Source organism: Peromyscus leucopus, chromosome 7 (genome assembly GCF_004664715.2).
Source record: "Peromyscus leucopus breed LL Stock chromosome 7, UCI_PerLeu_2.1, whole genome shotgun sequence".
NCBI lineage: Eukaryota > Metazoa > Chordata > Mammalia > Rodentia > Cricetidae > Peromyscus > Peromyscus leucopus.
In genome coordinates, this window is record NC_051069.1 from 98,707,880 (window position 1) to 98,730,822 (window position 22,943).

At 44.8% G+C, this 22,943-nt stretch overlaps 1 protein-coding gene across 1 annotated transcript in view; it reads right to left on the reverse strand.

Annotated features, from left to right (window-relative positions):
• Positions 1–22,943, reverse strand: part of Klhl18 (kelch like family member 18) — a 57,952-nt gene that overhangs the window by 28,467 nt on the left and 6,542 nt on the right. Inside the window, 2 exon segments of the mRNA XM_028886871.2 lie at positions 2,927–3,067; positions 4,837–4,967. Of these exon segments, the coding sequence (XP_028742704.1) occupies positions 2,927–3,067; positions 4,837–4,967 (272 nt within the window).

Below are 22,943 nucleotides of genomic sequence, written 5' to 3' on the forward strand. Positions count from 1 at the left end.
GGTTGCAGAAACTCACTCCAGCGGTCGTCTAAAAACCAGGAGGCCCACCAGGCAGTGGTGGTGCAGGCCTTTAATCCTAGCACTTTGGAGGCAGAGGCAGGCAAATCTCTGGGTTCGAAGCCAGCCTGGTCAAGGATGACCAGGGCTACACAAAGAAATCCTGTTTCCACAAAACACACACACACACACACACACACACACACACCACACACACACAAAACAAGACCAGGAAAAAAAAGTCAACTGCAATCTCTGTGTTGGGGAGGCAACAGGTAGAGCCAGTAGACCAGGTAAGCTCAGAAGTATGCTGCCATTATCTCTGTGCCTTCATGCCCAAAATGGTTTTCCTTAAGGCCCTGGCAACCAAACCTTCAAACAATGAAGCCCACGTTTGTCCTCAGATGTACACGGAAGAAGGGCCCTGACAACCTCACACATTCTACAGTCAGGCTGAAGAACAGAAACAGCAATTACTGGAGAGAAAACAGAGAGTAGGCCACGCCTCTGGGGCTCATGGCGGAGGAGGAAGGCAGTAATGAAGCAGGGGCCTGGCTCTCAGAACGGGTTCTGCAGAAACGAATGAAGAAACACTCAAGGCAGACTCAAAACATCAGGCTTCGTTACTTGTTCCTCAGATGTCCCTAGACAAGTGAAAACTGCACTAGTCTAGACAAAGAAACTGCTTCTGTCCAGGTGAGGAACACACACCTATGATCCCAGCACTTGGGAGGTGGAGGCAGGAGGACTGCCGTGAGTTTATGGCCAACCTGGGTCACATGATAAGACCTATCTCAAGAAGAAAAGGAAATAATTGTTTATCATTGTTGCTGTTGTTTGTCTGAGATAGGGTCTCACTGTGTAGACCTGGCCTGGAATTCAACATGTAGACCAGGCTGGCCTTGTATAGATCTGCCTGCCTCTGCCTCTTGAGTGCTGGGATTAAAGGTGTGCGCCACCATGTCCAGCTGCTCAGTGGTCTTAAGCACCTTATGATAGTGTGAATTGTGAATGGGTGATGACCTCAAGAGCCCCTAGGTGGAGCTGTCCTCCTTTGATGAAAGTGTCAGAATGGCAACTAGAAGCACTCACTCCATCTGAAAGCCAAATTCTATGAGAACAAAGAGATCAATCAAGTGAGCGTTCTCTCTCTCTCTCTCTCTCTTTCTCTCTCTCTCTCTCTCTCTCTCTCTCTCTCTCTCTCTCTCTCATGTCCATCCTGGTGTGCATCCCTCATCAAGGCAGGGATCTGGAGCTGCACTGTCACCAACGACAAGGTTTTCATCTGCAACACCAAACACAGAGCCATTGACCTCAAGGTGAGACCCTTTACCCTGCATGTAGCTGATGCGCACCTCTACATTTGAGGCATCTCTACCATGATTGTGTGTAGGCATGCACATGACAGTGCTGAGGAATAATGCCCATGGGCACCACAAAAGTAGGATGTGGTCAGCCTGCAGGGGCCACAGACAGCTCAGTGAGTAGGACTGGTCGCGTGGGAATGGGGGAGGGAAGGTCAGCTCTGAGAGGATGACGTTCCTGAGGGCAGAGCTGGTCGGTCATCAGGCTGAGCATGGACACTGGGCTGGGAGAACAACATATACACAGAGGTGCTCTTCTGGGTTTTCTCGGCCTGCATATGGCTCAGCACTAATTCTCATCTCCAAATCTCTAGTGATTAAATGGCCTTTAGTTTATGACAGTGCTGTTCCCTAAGGAGAGGGAAGAGCCTTATCTGATCACTTAAAGGTCACAGAAGAACCTACGAAACCCTTTGCCAAGAGGCAGAAATAGTGAGAATATATAGTCCATGGCCATCATTCTAAAAGACCACATGGTGACTGCTCTCAGTGGACAGAAGAGAACAGACATATAGGTGAGTTCTGAAGGAGCTGCAGTGCAAAAAGGTCAAGAAACTTTACTTGGTAAAGTATCTAAGCTGTGGGAGCCCATTTTCAGGGTCCTCGAGGCTTTACCCAGCAGGTCCACATAGAGGATGATTAGGACCACGGGCTGAGTGCAGGTATCTGAGATGATCTGCACTTGGCTGTGCTGGGGGAGGAGGTCTTTTGCTCCACCCCTTGGAATCTCTGGAGGCTATCCTTTATTTTCTATCTGTTTATCTCCGCAATATTCTCTGCAATATAAATCTTTCTATCTAATATTTCCTGCTGTTCACACTCAAGAAAACTGGGGAGCTGTGGGGTTGGTGGGTAAATGCCCCATACTAAGCAAACATGGCTATGAAACAGTTCAAAGGCAGGCCAAGTAAATTAATAAAATAGTTTGGTGAGAAATTAGCTAGATTATGAGCAACACTAAATGGACTCAGCAGACTATACTTAAGCCCCCCACCCTCCACACACAAAGAAAAAAGTCATGATTTGAAAGGGAGTGGGGGGCACAAGAGGAGTTGCAGTGGGAATGGCAATGATGTAAATAAGACAGGCAGTGGTAGTTCATGACTTTAATCCCAGCATTCAGGAGGCAGAGGCAGGTGTAGCTCTGTGAGTTTGAGGCCAGCCTGATCTACAGAGCAAGTTGCAGAAGAGCCAAGCCTACACAAAGAAACCCTGCCTGGAAAACAACAAAACAAACAAAACAAAAACAAATATATGTAAATATAGAACTCATGCAAAAAATTCTCAAAAAAAAATTGTTTAATTTAAATTTAAGAAAAAGAAAAAGAGGAGGAAATTAGCCAATTAACAGCTGATCAGATGGGTCTACGTCATGACGAAGAGTATAGGCACGACTATGTAAACGCCCAAAGAGACGGCCCTGCACAGTACTGATCCCAAGAATGCCATCTCTAGAGAGTGACAGTCCCAACTCACTGCTCAGAAAACTCCGGATACGCTACTGACTCAGCAGCATGGCAGAGGGTTCCAGAACTGAGCACGATCCCACCCTCTGCTTTGCTCACCTTTCTCGGAGGAACGTACAACAAGCGTCTTTGATGCTCTGCAGCTGCAGGAAGCTTGCCCCCATCAGCAACGACTGCACATTCTGCTGGTCTATAGCAAGGTTGCCATTGTAAGCAAAGTTGATGAGAGCCTCCAGGGCACTAGAAGGAAGAGGAAAAGCAGGAGAAGCTCTTCAGAGATGAGTCTTGGCCACAGGTCACTTGGTGCTAACTGAACTGACAGGACCACCTGTAGTGGTTAAAATGGCCCACAGGCTCATGTATTTGAGTGCTTGGTCATCAGGGAGTGGCACTACTTGAGAGAGATAAGGAGACGTGGGCCTTGTTGGAGTAGGTGTGACCTTGTTGGAGGAAGTGTGTCACTGGGGCTTTGGGGTTTCAAAAGCCCAAGCCAGGCCCAGTGTCTCTCTCTTTCTGCTGCCTGTAGATAAAGATATGGAACTCTCAGCTCCTTCTCTACCACCATGTCTGCCTGTGTGCTGCCATGCTTCCCGCCATGATGATAATGGACTAAACCTCTGAAACTATAAGCAGCCCCAATTAAATGCTTTCATTTATATGCGTTGCCATGGTCATAGTGACTAAGACACTACCTGAAGAACAGATGAGCCCTGTTCAAACATTCATTTAGAGGCTGGAGAGATAACTCCGGTTGAGAGGACCTGAGTTTGGAACCCAGCACCCATATAGCAAGTCACTGTCCCACAGAGGCCTGCAATTCTGGCTTGTAGGAATCTGATACCCTCTTCTGGCATCCATGGATGCCTATCATAGGCACACTCACCCACATTCACGTGCCTATACTTAAATAGTCACACACATACACAAATAAACAAATCTTTTAAAAAATCCATTGGGCTGAGGTGAGTGTGGCATCACATGCCTGTAATTCTAGCACTTGTGAGTTTGAGGCAGGAGAATCTCAAGTTCAAAGTCCAGCCTAATCTATAGTGAGACTACATTGCAAAACAAACAAACAAAATCCATTTTGAGAATATATTTAAATGGAATAACTATTTCAAAGATTCATCCTAGCCAGGTGTGGTGGTATACAACTTTAATCCTAGCACTTAGGAGTCAGAGGCAGGCCAGTCTGCTTTACACAGTGATACCTGTCCCAAAACAAACAAACAACAACAAAACAATACCTAAATAATTGTCCATTTACATAAAATTAGACAAATTATAAATTTTTTTTGTTTTGTTTTTTGTTTTTCTGAGACAGGGTTTCTCTGTATAGCTTTGGAGCCTGTCCTGGATCTCGCTCTGTAGACCAGGCTGGCCTTGAACTCAGAGATCCACCTGGCTCTGCCTCCCAAGTGCTGGGATTAAAGGTGTGGGCCACCACTGCCTGGCAATAAAATGATTTATTAAGCCCTTTCTCGTTCTGCTACACTGGCTTCATATTTACTGTTTGGGTGATTGCTATATGATAACTCAACACTAAAGCATATTCTAATTTCTTGCCTTTGTTAGCAGGAACCATAACTATTATCTTCTTATTGCCATTACAATTTTTAAAAATTATTGATGTTTAGGGGTAAATTTTAGAAAGAAATTTCTAACTTTGTATTTTTTGACTTCCCGTTCTCATGGAGAATGAAATCCAAATTCCAGCCATGGAGCGCTGGCCTCTCCATCTCTCTGATCTCTGGACCTTCTACCCTGCCTGATCTTACTGTGTCCCAACACTCAAAACACACGCTCACCTTTGGCCTGGGCAAGCAAGCAAACCTCCTTTCATTTTAACCCTCCCTTGGTCACTGACTGAGGAGCTCATCCATCTTCTAATTATCATAGTGTGTATGGAGTCGCCCTATTGCATACTGTGCTCCACTGTAGGCCTTCATGTGGTCCAAGGCTCAGGTTGAAACTGACCCCAGGGAACACAATGGTAGGGAGTTTAGTACCTGGGATCCATTCCTTGCATTACAATCTCATCCTGCTTGCACTCCATCATGTCATTAGTAAACATAGCATGGAAGTACGGAATGGAGGCTGCTAAGACGATCCGGTGAGCACTGAATTTGTGGTCCCCGATCTGTGGGCCAAAGAAAATACAAGGACAAATATGAGAACATAAATACAAAAGCCTATCTTCCTTTCCACAGCTTACTCCCCTGCTTACTGCAGTGACAATGAAGACGTCCCAGGCATGACAGACAAGGCTTATCATAGAGTCCTGTGAGTATTTAAAAACAATATACTCAGTTATGGTGGAAGAATGGAAATACCACATTTTAATGAGGTGTTGTGGAATATTAGTTTAACTATGTAAAGATGTATTGCAGGGGCTGGAGAGATGGCTTAGTGGTTAAGAATGCTTACTGCTCTTGCATAAGAACAGAGTCTGGTTCCCAGCACCCACATCAGATGGCTCATAACTGTCTGTAACTCAAGTGTCAGGAGGACTCAATGTCCTCTCTGGCCTCCATGGACACCTGCATCCTCACACACACACCACACACATACACACATACATGCACACTGGAGAAAAAATTCTTTAAAGGGGCTGAAGAGATGGCTCAGAGGTTAAGAGCACTGGCTGCTCTTCCAGATGACTTGGTTCAATTCCCAGCACCAACATGGCAGCTCACAACTGTCTGTAGCTCTGGTTCCAGGGGATCCAGCACCCTCACACAGGCATACATGTAGGCAAAACACCAATGCCATAAAATAAAAAAAAAAAATTTTAAAAGATGTATTGTATTTATGGTGTGGAATATTAGTTTAACTATGTAAAGATGTGTTGCATGTTTACCTTGCCTGCCTAAGGCACTTGATTGGTCTAATTAAAAAGCTGAACAGCCAATAGCAAGGGAGGAGGTGTAGGCACCACTTCCAGGCAGGGAGAACAAGGAAGAGGAGGAATCCAGGCTCTTCAGAGGGAGACAGAGGGAGAGACGAAGATGTCAAGGAGATGCCAGGGGCCAGCTATACAGCTAGACATGAAGGAAGCAGCAAAGTAGGACATACAGAATGAAAGAAAGGTAAAAAAACCCCAAGGGAAAACATAGATAAATGGAAACGGGTTAAATTAAGTTAAAAGAGCTAGTGGGACAAGCCTAAGCTAAGGTTGAGCAGTCATAAATAATAATAAATCTCAGTGTCTTTATTTGGGAGCTGGTTGGCAGCCCAAAGAAAATGCCAGTTACATATTGCATCCAACATAGGGCCTGAATTTCCACATAGGGCCTGAGAAAGCTGGGGAAAAAAAACAAAAAACAAAAAACAAAACAAAACAAAAAAAAAAAAAAACAACTGCCAGGCTGTGGTGGCACATGCCTTTAATCCCAGCACTAGGGAGGCAGAGGCAGGTGGATCTCTGTGAGTCCGAGGCCAGCCTGGGCTACAGAGTGAGTTCCAGGAAAGGCGCAAAGCTACACAGAGAAACCCTGTCTTGAAAAACAAAACGAACAAACAAAAACCCCCCAAAATGGATATGGCTCCTTTAAGAGGCACTGCTGTCACTGGGCAGTGGTGGTGCACACCTTTAATCTCAACAAGTGGGAGGCAGGAGCAGGCGGATCTCTGTGAGTTCAAGGCCAACCTGGTCTACAGAGCGAGTTTCAAGACAACCAAGGCTGTTATACAGAGAAACCCTGTCTCTAAAAACAAAAGAAGAGAGGTGCTGCTGTGCAGCAGAGCACCTGAGCAGCTGGCACACTACGCAGAAATGCCTGCTGCTCCGGTGCAGGCACCAACTTCCTAGAGCTGAGGCAGTTCAACGCGGCTCTTGGTTAAACGCGGCTCTTGGCCAGGCACATGGGCTTAAGTCTCTCATGGACCCAAAGAACAGGTGGAGCCAACTGCCAGAGCCACAAGGTGGAGAGCCTAGCTGTGGCCTAGCAATTTCAGGTTTGGCACACATGGTCAGAGAGCACTACAGGTGCACAGTAAACAGATCCAGACCAAAAAACCCTTTCAACGGTTACAGTGTGCACAGTAAACAGATCCAGACCAAAAACCCTTTCAACAGTTACAGTGTGCACAGTAAACAGATCCAGACCAAAAACCCTTTCAACGGGTTACAGTGTGCACAGGGTGCTTAAGAAAGAAAAGAAAATGGGTATGGACAGTCACAGGAAAAAATAAATAGTTTAGAAATAATTGAAGTCGGGGGCTGGAGAGATGGCATAGTGGTTAAGAGCACGGGCTGCTCTTCCAGAGATCCTGAGTTCAATTCCCAGCACCCTCATGGCAGCTCACAACTGTCTGTAACTCCAGTTTCGGGGGACCTGACACCCATGGCAAAACACCAATGCACATTAAGTAAAAATAAGTGAATTAAAAAAAAAAAAGAAATAAAGTCTTTAAAGAAAGAGTAAGGTGCCAGGTGGTGGTGGTGCATGCCTTTAATGCCAGCACTCGGGAGGCAGAGCCAGGTGGATCTTTGTGAGTTCAAAGCTAGCCTAGTCTAAAGAGCAAGATCCAGGACAGGCTCCAAAACTACACAGAGAAACCCTGTCTCGAGGAGGAGGAGGAGGAGGAGGAGGAGGAGGAAAGAGAGTAAAGTAATATAAAAAGAATAAGCCATGTTAGGATGGAAAATATACAGGGAGTCTGGCTCCTGTGTGGTGCTTTGTAGACTTTGAATTTTTTGAATGCTAATGAGCGAATGACAGCTGCCAAGAGACATGGGATTGAAAAGGACTGCTGAATTAAACCAGCCTAGATACTTGAGGGATGTCTTAACTTTAAGATGGAATTCAGAAAACGTATTGCATTGGGGGAGAAGTTATGTTTTTTTTTTTTTGTTTTTTTTTTTGGGGTTTTCGAGACAGGGTTTCTCTGTGTAGCTTTGTGCCTTTCCTGGAACTCACTTTGTAGCCCAGGCCGGCCTTGAACTCACAGAGATCCGCCTGGCTCTGCCTCCCGAGTGCTGGGATTAAAGGCTTGCGCCACCACCGCTCGGCGAAGTTATGCTTTTGTTTCCAATGAAATGCTCTGGATTCCTTCAAAATTAAGAGACCAAATTTGATTGGAGGAGACCCCCTGGTGGTTGTTGAAAGACCCTAGCCCTTCAGGCTTACACCCCCAAGCCTCAGGAAAAGAGAAACTTCAAGCACCAGGAAATGAGAAACTAAAAATCTAGTTCCAAGAGCAACCTGACTTAGCCATTGTTCAATCTCCCCTGCAACCATATAACAATGTAAAGAGATTTCTGTTAAGAGATGTGCTCAACTGTGACCGGGATAGTTGCAAGTGTTCCAGGAAGGACCACTGTGACCTTTGTGTAAACTCCACTCCTGCCCTGATACCCCCTTGAGGTTTCAGGAAAAATGTACCTGTTGACATAACTGTACCCCCTCTGTGATCACTCTGTGATCAGACCATGATCTTGTGAAACGAAATTGTATGGGAATTGTAATCATGGCTTTTGTGGGTTTTTCCTTTAAAAACCCCCATGTGGCTGCAGTAAGATGCGACTCTTGTTCTTAGGAGCAGAGTTTGCCCTTCTATATAGAAGCTTAATAAATCTTCCTGCTATTGCATCAACTGGACTGGAGTCTGGGTTCTTGGGGCGCCCATTTGAGACCCTAAATTTTGGGGTCCAACAGTTGTGAGCTGCCCAATGTAGGTGGAGTTGGGAACTGAGCTTGGGTCCTCTAGAAGAGCAGCAAGTGTTCTTGACTTCTATGCCATCTCTCCAGTCCCTACTATCAGATAGTTTTGCAAGCAGGCATCTAGTTTATTGCTTTGGAGCATTCTTGTGGCTTTCTGAACACTAACCCTAAGATCAGGTGATCCAGTCTCTCAGAATGCCTTTATTTCAGTTTCCTCAGAATTCTGCATCCAGAACAGCTTCAAGGCTACTGGTTGAGATGATCCAATCTCACAGACTCTTCTAGCCAGGACTTAACCATTATTCTAATTTTTCTCAGGGTCCCCCAAAGATGCCAGTGCCCCCAGACAACAGGAAACAGTTTAGAGAACACAACGCCCACATTCCCAAGAGATGGGGTGGATGGTTTTTGGTCATTCGATGGGTTATGGATGTTTGTCATTGTTTAGAGGGGTTGATTACAAATTGTTACTGGTCAGGGTCAGGGAGGATACCAAGCAAAGGAGATTAGATTCAAGGATCTTGTTCTGAAAAGGAAAAGGGGGAATATAACATAGAAATGATGAGATAAAAAGGTGGATAGAAATGATGAGATAAAAAGGTGGATTGTTGAGTCTACTTTTAAACAACCACTAGTCTCAAATATTTTCCATTGGTATGGAGTTTTCTATATTGATACAAATTTAAGGTTATTTTTGTTAGAATATACTGCACAAATGTTTCTACTCTTGTTTAAGATATTGTGCCTATGCAGCTCATTTAACAATGCAATGTAAATTTCTAGTCCTTAAAAGTTATTATTATAAATTATTTAGAATAATAAAAAAATGTAGGTTAGTACTTAGTCACCTATAACAAACTTGTAGTCATGTTAGGTATGTTTTCAAGGTCATACAGAGATATGTTATAGATAGGTAATCCTCAAACACTACAAAGACCTACAGAATATGGCATTTAAAATGTTTTAATAGCATAAGACTTTTCTTGATAATGAGACATGTCTGCTCCTGACAGCATCAATCTACTTCTAAAAAGGATGATGGGCATCAAAGAACCTCCATATGGAGTTTACTTTCTTTGTGGAAAAAGCAAGCTATTTGGGCAAGAAACTGCCCTTGCCTTGACTGCTGACAGTATGTTGTCCAAAATGGACAAGTAGGACACAAAACAAAGTGACTGCCAAGTTTGCCAAGACAAGGTAGGACAGTCCTTCAAAATACCTGCTTCAGAGAAAAGTATGTCAGATATTCTAGGCCTGTAGGCCGGAGGTGGATACCCTTTTTATCTTATTACATACCTTTTTATCTTATTACAGAGGAACCTTGAGGTGACTGTCCAGGCAGCCAGATGTCTCTGTTGTTTCTTAGTTTTTTGGAAGTTGCTTGCTCTGCACTTCCTGTTTACTCAAGTAAAATTTTATCCTTCTTGGATCTTTGATGGAGTTGAAGACTAGGTAGTTATACTTGCAGTTTTCCTTAGTTATGATGGAAAGTAAATTAGGTAACAGAGCTTTGAACCCATCAAGATAGAATAAATAATGGAGTACTTTCTCCAAATATGTCAAATACAAATGGACTAGACATTGTAAATGTAATTCTTACCTGGTAATTGTTCTTACTGTTTATAGTTTTATTATGTTAGAGTTAAAACCTTTCCTTTTTTTTTTTTTTTTTTTTTCGAGACAGGGTTTCTCTGTGTAGTTTTTGGTGCCTGTCCTGGATCTAACTCTGTAGACCAGGTTGGCCTCGAACTCACAGAGATCCGCCTGGCTCTGCCTCCCAAGTGCTGGGATTAAAGGCATGTGCCACCACTGCCCGGTCTTTCCTTTTTATTTAGACAAAGAGAAGGAAATGTTGTGGAATATTCCCTTTATACTACGTGAAGATATTTCACTGTGATTTGTTTAATTAAAAAAAAAACAAAACTAAATGATCAATAGCTAGGCAGGATTTTCAGGGCAGAGAAAACACTGGGAAGAAGAAGAAGAAGGGCGGAGTTGCAAGAAGACGCCAGGACTCAGGAAGCAGCATGGGTAGTGCAGAGTGAAGGTAATATAGCCATGGGACAGAGGATAAATTAATAGAAATCAGTTAATTTAAGTTATAAGAGCTAGTGAGAAACAAGCCTAAGCTATTAGCCGAGCTAATAATCACCATAATTAATAAGAAGTCTCCATTTGTTTATTTGGGAGCTGGCTGGTGGGACAGAAAAATCCACCTACACTAGGCTCATAGCTCAGAGATACAGGGGCTTGCTGAGGTCCTAGGCTCAATCTCCAGTACCACACACACACATAGAGTGAATAAGCACATAAATGAGAAGCTGCATGGACAGATTAAACTTCAAAACTAAGCTAGAAAGAGGGTAAATATAAGATCTTTAGGAAAAACAGCCTATCATGGTAGATAAGAACAGGTACTTTGAGCCTGGGTGGTGTTGGCACATGACACAGGCATTTAATCCCAGCACTGGGAGGCAGAGCCAGATGGATCTCTGTGAGTTCGAGGCCAGCCTGGTCTATGGAGTGAGTTCCAGGACAGTTAGAGCTACACAGAGAAACCCTGTCTTGAAAAAACAAAACAAAACAAAACAAAACAAAACAAAAAAAAAAAAAAACAGGTACTTTGGCTAGGCATAAGGGCACAACCTTTAATCCCAGCACTCGAGGTTGATGGATCAACAGATTTAAGGCTGGCTTGGTCTACATACCAAGTTCCAGGCTAATAGTAAGAGCTACATAGTAAGGCCCTGCTGGGGTGGGGTGGGGTGGGGTGGGGTGGGGAGAACAAACACTCTGAATGCAAACTGCCAGGTTCAAATCTAGTGCCTTAATTATTCATTTGCAAATAAGGAAAACAGTACGGGGGGGGGGGGGGAGGCTGTTGAGAGAATTCAATTAGTTAACATCTGCAAAGCATTTAAAACAATAAATACATCTTGAGGGTCAAATCTGCCCTGCCTCCTGCTTCAGAATGGCCTGTGAGCAAAGAACAGTTTTTACACTTTTAAATGGCTAGAGGTAAAAGCTAAAAGAAGACTAACATTTCCAGATGCTATGGTCTGGACATGAAGCATCACCCACAGCTCATGTGCTGAAGGCTTAGTCTTAGGCGGATGGGGCTCCTGGGGAGGTTCTGGAAGTTAAGCTGGGGACTAGCTGGAGGAAGTGTCTTCCTAGGGATGGTGTCTTGGCCTGCCCCTTCCTCCTCTAGTTTCCGCCTCCTGTGTACCATGAGGTGAGCGGCTGCGCTCTGCCGCACTCTCCCGACCATACAGGTCTGACTATGACAGAATAAACCTGTCTCCCTTAAACTGCTTCTGTCTGTTGTTTGGTCCTAGCAACTAAAAACCTGACACACTGGGTGTCAAAATGGTAAGATCAAATTTCACATTCATATATTGTCCATATTGTGCTCATACCTTCCTTTCTTTTCCTGTGTGGCTCTGGGAATTGAACCTCTGGTCCTGTACACACTAAGCAGGCACTCTGCACACTGGCACAGTTCAGTAGTAGCTGTGAGTGACCAATAACCTACAATCCAAAAATAGTTACTATCTGCCCTTTGATAGAAAATGTTTGCTCTAGAGTGACAGGGAACAAATACCACGAAGGAAGTGAACACATCCTCTAGAAAGAAGGAAGTGGTGAATCTTATTTAAGACCTGCCCACGCACCAGCCCTGGGAATTCCTCCCTTAGGACCTCTCCACTCTGCACTTTTCCTCACTTTCCCTTAAATCTATACGTGCTTTGCTAAAAACAAACAAATACTCTAACCTCACCACTCCTGAGTTCCTGCTGGTGCTCATGGGCTTTCTTAGCTAAATCAGCAGAAATTATCTGTAGTGTAGAATTCAACACCGATTCTACACAAGATGCTTGCTCCTTTGTAGATGCAAACAAGCTGGGCCTGAGATAGCAGCGTTTATACTAGGACATGTGCCTTTTTGTTAACAGTCTCATGTAGCCCCCCGCTGGTCTTGAACTTGCTGAGGCCAACCACTCTGAATCTCCTGCTTCAGCCTCCCAAGTGCTAGGATTAGAGGTTTCACCACCATGCCTTTGCTTTCTGAGACAGGGTCTTGTTATAGCCCTAGCTGGCCCTTCTACTCACCAAGTATCCCAGGCTACCTTCAACTCACAGTAATCCTCCTGCTTCAGTCTCCCAAGTGCTAGGATTATAGGCATGTGTCACCATACTTAGTTCAATATTATCACAGTCTTTTAAAAAAATTTATTTACTTGTATTTTATGTATGAGTACTCTGCATGTATACCTCCTGCATGCCAGAAGAGGGCATCAGATCCTATTATAGATGGCTGTGAGCCATCATGTGGTTGCTAGGAATCAAACTCAGGACCTCTGGAAGAGCAGCCAGAGTGCTCTTAACTCCTGAGCCATCTCTCCAGCCCCTTCAGTTTTTTTTTTTTTAACTGTGTGTGTGTGTGTGTGTGTGTGTGTGTGTGTTTGCGCATGCGTGCGTGTGTGTGCGTGCGTGCGCACACGCGCACATGCACATAAATACAGATGCCCACAAAGGCTAGAAGCATCATACCTCCCTGGAGCTGGAGTCACAGGTGTTTGTAAGTCACCTCGTGACGGTGCTGGAGACTGAACTGGGTGCTCTGCAAGAGAAGTACACATTCGACCCCTGAGCCGTCTCTCAGCCCTACTAGTGTTTCTTTTTCTTGTGTCTGAATATGTATAGCAGGCAAGCAGGCACGACATTCAGGCACAATTCTACCTTGTAATTCCTGCCCCTGTCCCATCAGTGCTGAGGCTTGAACCCAGGAACATGTTAGGCAGCATTCCTATCATTTAGCCCAAGCCTCAAACTCACTTTCTTCTTCTTCTTGTGTGCTAGGGACTGACCTGTGGACTTGCACACACTAAGTAGGCACTCCGCAGCTGAGCCACATCTCCAGTCCTCTTGCAATCTTGAGGCAGCACAGCTTCTTTGGAAAGCCTCATGTTTTGCTCTTAAAACTTCAACCCGGGTGTTGGAGAGGTAGTTCAGTGGTTAAGAGCATGTGCTGCTCTTACAAAGGACCTGAGTTTGGTTCCCAGTACCCAGATCAGGTGAATTCACAACTATCTGTATCCCAGTTTCTAGGGATCTGAGGACCTCTTCCTGTCTCTCTGAGTACTGCACAGATGTGTAGGTATACACATACACAAATAATTTAAAACAACAACAAAAAATCTAAGAAACAAAACTTTAAATTGATCTGATGAGGCCACCTACACTATTGAAAGGTAAGCAGCTGCATATACTCTATTGGTTAAAATGTTAATTACACTAAGAGTATTCTCACAGCAACGGTGTTTGGCCAAACAACTGGGTACTATAGTCTACTGACACATAAAATGATACATCAAAATACTCATCACACATATATGTCAATGCTAATTTAAGTACAGCCACTTTGGAAAATAAGTTGGCAATATCCTCTACACAGTTACCATATAACAGAGCTATTGTGCTCTTGGATATTCATGAAAGGAAAGGAAGGGGCGGGGGACAACTATGTAAGGTCCACAGCTTTATTTGTAATAATCAAAAATGAAACATCCTTAAGTAGATAAATGATTAAACAAACTATGGTACATATGAAGAAAGAAAAGCTGTCAACACAATCAGCTTGGGTGGGTTTCTAAGGCATTATGCCATGTAGAAAAAAAGCTAATCTTAAAGTGCCACGCTTGCTATGACTCATATAACACTGTTAAAATGAGAGATGAAGACTATATGGACCTGACTGTAGTGGTGACCACCGGCAGTTCCAGACACACAGGAGGATGTGGCAGGAGAATTACTTGGAGCCAACAGGTAAAGACCAACCTGAGCAACATAGTAAGGCCTGAATGAAGCAAAAGAAAGGGCAGCTGGAGAGATGGATTAATGGTTAAGAGCATTTGTTGCTCTTCCAGAAGACCAGTTTGGTTCCCAGCACTCATGTTAGGTGGCTCACGACCACCTGTAACTCCAGCTCCCAGGGATCATCTCCACCAAGGGGATCCCAGTGACTGAACTTGGGTGGCCAGGCTTCTCACCCTCTGAGCCAATGTGGCAATCTAAAAGAAGTTTCTGGATGAGTACACTCAATATATAATTGTGTCTGTTCAAGTCAATTACCATCATTTTGGGTACAAACCCAACCTACCCATCTGTTTTACTCAGTTCTCTCTACCTCTATTCCTCTCCTTTAAGCTGCTAGAAATTTCTCTGTCTGCTCCACCTGGATCTTTATCTCCCAGTGTTCTGCCTAGAGAATTATCGTGCAGCTTTGGACTCAGCTCAAATGTTCTGAGGCTGCTCATGAGTTCTAGACAGTCAGTGCTCTCCTTCATGATGCACTGGTACAGGTCTCCAGCACATGTTGTATTATCCCTTACGACTGACTACCCCTCTGTCCAGGCTCAATATTCTTCCCACACAGGAAAGGTTGTAGCTAGCCCAGAACACATGGTTCATGTCTAAGTGTACTTAATCAATCCTTACTTTTTTTAAAAAAAAAAAGATTTATTTATTTATTTATTATGTATACAGCATGTATGTCTGCAGGCCAGAAGAGGGCACCAGATCTCGTTACAGATGGCTGTGAGCCACCATGTGGTTGCTGGGAATTGAACTCAGGACCTCTGGAAGAGCAGTCAGTGTTCTTAACCTCTGAGTCATCTCTCCAGCCCCAATCCTTACTTCTTAAAAAGGTCCTACATCTGAGATAGGACAATAGAATTGTCAATAAATCATCTTATTAACTGGCCACCTCTGACTCCAGACTGGTGGAGTCTCATTGATGTGGGAGGTAAAGGTGGTACAGTTTAGAAAATGCCACTCTCCATCATCATCTGAAACTTCAGCTGGCATGGTAAAGGCCAGGCTGTGGGCAGCTTGACTTCAAGACTATAATGCATTCGGTCCTGAGGAATAAAAGAGCTACACTAGCTACTTTGTTCAGATGGGCTTCCAACAGGCGAGTATGTAAGAAACTGTCAAGGAAGAGGGGAAGGTCCTTTCTCTTTAAATGCTGGTGACAGAGGAACACTGTCCAGCTCGCCATAAGCAGAAAGGACACCAGCCCTCAGACACCCACAGGGCTGGGAAAATGATGGCAAGTGTTTTCAAACACACTAGGTTCAGCCTGAGGTTTTAGCAGTGTTTTAAAGTACAATCCACCAATGGGGGGAGGGTCATGGTGGCACACACCTTTAATCCAGCAGTTGGAGGCAGAGTTGAGGTAGACCTCTGAGTTTGAGGTCAGCCTGATCTACAGACTGAGTTCCAAAATAGTCAGAGCTACACAGAGAAACTCTGTCTCAAAAAACAAAAAATAAAAGAAAGAAGGAACATTCCGAACTACTGATGAAGCTCTGGGCCAATTGACAATGACATAGTTTCTCACCAGTTTGGAGTCCCCATCATGAAAGGTCAAGTTCCCAGTCTGCACTCACCTCCCTTCCACCATGCTCCACTAAGACTGACTTACCTGAAACAACCTGATGTTACTTCCACGCCTGGGCCTTTGAGCAGCCTCTCTCTCCCTCACTCCAGAACGCCTCTTCCTATCTTATCTAAGATCTACTGATCCTGCAATGTGCCAATCACACACCTTTCTTTCCCATGAAACAGGTACAAACCTTCCATATTGTAAGTGTGTCACCCTTGCGGTTTCCTCTAGGCTGCTGGTTACATCTCCACAATCATAGAATTGATCACTCTAAAGTGGATTCATTCATAGTATGCTGCCCCTCACACAGCTAGCCCACGTACATGCATGAGTGAAGGTACTTGGATGGTAAGCTGACTGAAAGAGCATCACAAACATAACAGCTCAGCCCTGCGGGGTATTCAGCAAGCATTTCTGAGCATGTGAAACATTCAAAGAACAACAGGAGGTAAGGGAGGTTCAGATGCTTCCGAAGCTCACCCTCTAGAGGAGAAGAAAAACAAACACATCTACAGTTAAGGGAGCAGGAACAGTGTCAGGGCTGCCTGTGCACAGCACCTGAGCATCACTAAATCCAGTTCGGGAGGGTTGAGACGGCCCTAAAATTCTACACTTCAAACAGGCTTCCAAGCAACGCTGACGCCACTGCTCTAATGGCAGCAGTCTAAAGGTCTCTTCTATTGAAGGGACACTAGAAGAGGAAGTGATTAACTACACCAGAGGGAAAATGAGACTCAACTTTATACAACCACCCAGGGCAAAAGAAAAAAGAAAACACTGGTCACTTCCAAACAGAAGCACGTGGTTGGCAGGGAGAGAGGTGTGTGATCCTGTGACCACAAGTCAACATAAAACACAAATGCAGAGTGCTCTAGGACCCCAGTGGCTACACACACCTATGATCACAACACTCGAGAGATGGTAGCAGGATCCTGAGTTCAAGGTCATCCGTGACACAGACAGTTTGAGCCCAGCCAGGGTGTTTGAAACCTTGCTTCACAGACACACACACAAAGTGCGGCTCTACAGAACGGGAAGGTTTGGTTATTTCTCTCTCCTGGAGAAGAGATGGACATGACCCTGCCCAACAGATGTGTCTGGAAATTCCCAGGGTGGGATGCCCGGAAGAGAGAAAGCACAGACCCCAGACGGCCGATTACTGCAGGAGACTGCGGGCAGCTGGGGGAGAAGAGCCAGAGGGCGAGTGGGAAGCCTGAGTACTGAACACATCGCTGACAGTGTTGGCAGAGTCAGCAGCAGACGTCCCTAAGCGCCTTTCGCCTGCCCCTGAGTCAGCAGGGGCAGAGGAGGATTGCTATGAGCTGCTTAGAATAATCCAACAGCCATTTCAACCAGCAGTCCTAAATCCTCCTGGACGCTAGCCGCCACCTGCTGCTTCTGCATGGCCCGCTACCCCTTGACAGTGTGAAAACTCACAAGCTAGTCTAAAAAACAAACTAAATAAAAAAACAAGAAGACGGGATTTACCCAAAATAAGGCGGAGGTACACTTCATTCATTTATTCATAAAGGTGTGCATTTGTTTTGTGCTGGGATTGAAGCTAGGACCTGAGGCATGCTGGATACATACCCTAAGCTACGCCTAGCCACTCATAAGGTATTTAAAGAGTCATAGTTTTCAGCAAAGAATTAGGCCGAGTGGGGAAGAGAGGAACCTTGGCTGACTTCATGTACTTCCTCTTTTCTTTTTGGTTATTCTATTCTCATCATGCCAGCTCCCTGCAGGTTCCACAAATAACACACATGTGCCTGCCTCTGCCCCCCCCCCAGTTTATTAATCCTTCTCCTATATACACCCCCCTCTGCTGCTGTAATGCATTACTCCCAGCTTGTAGATCTCTATTCAGAGAGGCTGCTCTGGCCTCTCTGACAAAACAGCATTCTCAGGCTCCTTTCTCCACTTTACTTCCTCCATGTCCTCATCAGTGGGAACAGCAGTCTCTTGGTTAATGCTTTGCTGCCCACTGTGAGCACAAGCTCACATTCACAAAGACCTTCCATGAACATGGAAGACAGAGACATATCTGTTGAGTAAAGTGAAAAGCCATCCAGAAAGAACAGGAGAACAGGATCAGAGAGCTGAGCGAGTGCGCGCGTGTGCATATGTATCTGTGCACGCACACCAATGTGTTGGATACACAATGATCGTTTCTTAAATTCTACAAGAATTCTCTGGAAAGGCCAGCAAGTTAACATAGCACATGTTTTATCAAGCACATGCTGTATAAGACTGATGACCTAAGTTCGATACCCAGAACCCATGTAAAACCCAGAGGTGTAACAGGAGTATCTGTAATCCTAGCATTCCTACAGGGAGATGAGTGGCCTGGACAGAATTCCCAAGAAGCTGGTGGGGCAGTGAGCATGGAATATACAGTGCCACAGCAGAAACAAGAGAGACCGTGCCTCAGAACAAGGTGAAAGGAGAGAACCAGCTCCCCCAAAATAGTCTTCAGGCCTCTACACACTTATGAACACCTATCATATAGATAGGTTGGTAAAAAACAATTCAGTTTCAAACCCTGCTTCCATGGACTACAAATAGTCACAAAAACTATAAATAATTACATAACTACTATTATAAAAAAGTGCCACAAAATATACAAAAAAGAGAGGATGAAGCTATGTATGGTGCTGTCTGCCTCTAATATTAATAACCTGAGATACACAGCAAGATCCTGTCTGGAGAAACGGAAAGAGGAGCTGGGGAGCCTGCTGAGTGGGTGAGAGTGTTTGCTGTTCTTAGAGAAGACAGGAGTTCAATTCCTAGCACCCACAGCCAGTGGCTCACAACTGCCTGTAACTCCTGCAGGTACCTACATACACACCTGTATACACAGACACATAAATAAAACATGAATCTTAAGGCATGCCGGGCAGTGGTAGTGCACAACTTAAATCCTAGCGTTGGGGAGGCAGAGGCAGGTGGATCTCTGAGTTCAAGGTCAGACTGAGTTCCAGGACGACCAGAGATACACAGAGAAACCCTATCTGAAAAAAACAAACCAAATGAAAACAAAGGGGGCAAGGACTGAACCTAAGCTAAAGCCAAGTCCAGAGTTTTAACTGCAGTTAGATGGGTGATCTGTCATCCCCACACAAAGGAAACAACAGGTGGCCTAGGAAGGCGAGAGGCTAAGGGCTGGGACTGTGGCTCAGTGGTGCAGCATCTGTGTAAGAGGGCAATAGGGTTCATTTAGACATAATGAGTACAAGAATGCTCAGTACAAATGGAAATAAAACAAGGGGCAGAGATACAGATCTGGAGGTGAATTTTCAATGGATGACTTATTCCAATGTACTGGTACACGTAAGACTTGCTCACACGGCACACTTTGGTGATCACTATATAACTCTACTAAGGTATCAAGACATTTACATTTTATGAATCAATCACAAAGAATAAGCTCACAGGATGTATATTTAAATGTGTCATCTCTTTAAAGTCAATGTTTTGTCAGGTAAAGGAGGTGGAGAAGACCTTCAATCCTAGTAGCAGAGAGCAGAGGCAGATGGATCACTGTGAGTTCAAGGCCAGCTTAATGTATAGTCAGTTCTAGGCTAGTTAGAGCAATAGGGTGAGACCATCTCTCCAGCCCTTGAGACAGGCTCTTTCAGTGAACATGAAACTGCTATTTCAGCTACAGTAGATGGCCAGTAGCTGCAGGGCCCACCGAACTCCACTCCTTACCCCTGGAGTTACAGGCATATAATGTTGTCCCAGACTTTATGTGGGTTCTGGGGATCCAAACTTAGGTCCGCTTGCTTGCACAGCAAGTATTTTATCCAGTGAGCCATCTCCCCATCCCAGAGGGCAATTTTTTAAAGTGACCTTTAGAGCTGAGCTAATACAATTTGTGCTTCAGTTGTTGGTTTGGTTTTTGAGAAAGGGTCTCACGTAGCCCAGGCTAGCCTCCCAAATTGACTATGAGTATGAACTTCTTATCCTCCTGCCTCCACCTCCCAAGTGCTGGAATTACAGGTGTGCACCACCATTCCTGGTTTATAATTCAGCTGTTAACAGCTGAGTTAGCATACTACCTAAGTTAGTTACTTTTGTATTGCTGTGGCAAAATATGTCAGGAGCAAGGAAGGGAAAGTTAGGTGGCTCGTGGTCTGAGGAGACATGGCCCATCGCAGTGAAGGCATGCCTGTGGAAGCATGAAGCCCCTCACCACACTGTGTGCATGAGTTACTTCTCTCCCCCCTCCCCTTTTGGTTTTGTTTGCTTTCCGTAGTTAATTTTCCGATGCTGTGATAAAACACCAGGACCAAGCCTACTTAGAGAAGAAAGTTTATTTGGCTGACAGCTCCAGAGGGTAAGTAAAGTCACTGACAGCAGAGCGAAGGCATGGCGGCAGAACAGGAGGTTGAGGGCGCACACCTTGACGCACAAGCAGGAAGCACACTCCAGTCTTCCACTCTCAAAGCCCACCCCCGGTGACATACTTCCTCCAGCAAGACCACACCTCCCAAAGCTCCCAAACAGGACCTCTGGGAACCAAGTATTTAAATGCTGGAGACTGTGGGGGATGTTTCTCCCTCAAAACACCATACTATGTCCACAGTCAAGAAGCCAAGAGTTGCAAGGCGTTGGTGGCGCACGCCTTTAATCCCAGCACTCGGGAGGCAGAGGCAAGCGGATCTCTGTGAGTTCGAGCCAGCCTGGGCTACCAAGTGAGCTCCAGGAAAGGCGCAAAGCTACACAGAAAACCCTGTCTCAAAAAAAAAAAAAAAAAAAAAAAAAAAAAAGAAGCCAAGAGTTAACGCTGGCTTCCTCCTGTTCCCCTTTTCATTCAGTCTAAGACCCCAGCCCAGAACACAGTACCACTCACATTCAGGGTGGGTCTTCCTTCCTCAGGTAAACCTTCCTGGAAATTCCTCCAAAACACACCCAGAGGTGTATGTCCTGGCTGACTCCAAGTCTAGTCAAGTTGACAGTGAAGGGTAGCAAGCCCATCACAAGTTCACATACAAAGTGCGGGCAAGTGAGCAGCCCGGCATCCTCAGCTTTAAGTGAGACAGAAAGGGAGTTTGGAGCCTTTCATTAACAATTTGAAAATATTCAGCCTCATGCTCCAGTAGAGATATAAGACTTTACTAGTGAAATTCAAATTTTAATAGTAACTTCTCCTAGGTGGGTTATTCATTCACCAACCAGAGTAACAGACTCGGGGTCACCTGCAGTAGCCTGGAAACTGAGAATTGTTCACGAAGTCATCTTTGCTGCTTTTCTTTCTGGGACACTAGAAACCAGGGCCTCCCTTAAGCTAAGTGAGAGTTCCAGAGCTGAACTCCATCCGTCGCTCCTCAGCCATCCCTTTAGTAAGAGGAACTTCCAATTCCTGGATACTGTATGTAGGGTCACAAAGCAATTATAACTGTAACCAACTCCAAAAACGTCAGCTCTACACAGGTCCATTAAAACATACCCAGGCCAATGAGCTCTAGCTAACTGTGTTTGTTTCACACTTGCCTTTGGCAACAGTTTTTATGAGAACACAGCCACACCAGCTCCTAAGTGTACTGTGCATAGCTGCTTTCAAGCTATGAGTAGTCACCACGGAAACTGTATTACCTACACATCCTCAGCACTTACTAGGATTGCTAACTTGTGGTTCACACACATTTCGATTCATTCACTTTGTTCCCAACCGAAATACATGACGATGCAGTCAGCTGTTTGGGTATTCTCCCTACGGTCTTGCTGGCACATAAACTAACCGCAAAGAAGCTGCATGGTTCCATGCCAGAGAGACAACAAGAGTGCCAAGAGTCGGCGAGTTCAGAGGAGGGGAGGTGGGAGTCATGCCTCTAAGTTAGGAAAGTCTGGGAACACGTCTGTAGAAAAACAATGTGCTGTCATTCTTCCATCATCAGGCTAAACCAGGTGTGACTGAGGAGCAAACAAAGGAGTCTCATGCAAAACAATAAAGGAACTGCCTACAGTGAGAAGCGTCCCCAAGCATGGGCTTCTGACACCCAGCCACATTCCAGAAGCGTCAGGGTGAACCCCATGGAATTCACTCTGCTGGTAACAGGTTTTCCAGACTGCTGCACCTCCAACTTTCCACAAGCCCAGATGCCAGGCAGTATTATATTCTTCTCTATTCATTCATTCATTCATTCATTCATTCATTCATCCACTCATTCATTCATTCTCTCTCTCTCTCTCTCTCTCTCTCTCTCTCACACACACACACACACACACACACACACACACACACACCCCTGCTTAGTAGGTGTCCAAATGTTAACAGCATTATCCATAATGTAATTCAAATGAGAAAGAAATCTGATGAGTGTCAAATTCTTATCCATAAGTGCCCTGCTCCTCAGGGAGTGTATTCTTCTTCTCTACCCACTTTAAAAATTCAGAGAAAGTCCCAGGAATAAACTATTCAGTGAGTATTCAGAAGTTTAAATTTTTGTATACAATGTCATTTCAAAATCAAAGGAATCCAAAACATGTGTCTACAACTGGTCCTGATAGCTCACACCCACAATTTTAGTACTCCAGAGGCTGAGGCTGGAAGATCACCAAGTCTGAGGTTGTCCTGGCTACACAGTGAGTTTCAGGATAGCCTGAATACAGAGTGAGACTCTGTCACAAAGCCCCTCTACCCCCCAAAAAAGAATTTACATCTAGGAAACAGCAGAAAACATCTTCATTCTCCTCTCTGTTTCAACAGATTTGGGTGTTGAATTTAGACACACTCGCATCACTGCCTTCCAGGCTCACAAGCAACACTAAATATGGGCTGGTTGGTTGTATCCTGCTCTGCTTCATGCCATCCGAAGTGCAGGTGAGTAACCCGACAGAGGGCGTAAAAGCATTGCTTCCATCCACACAAAAATAGCTATGTTGGATCTCAGCTGATATAGTTGCATGCCTTGGACAAATCCCTTAATAGCTCTAAGCTTCAGGGTTTTTCAATCTACAAAATAAATGGCTTTAATAGAGACCTCTATGGATTGTT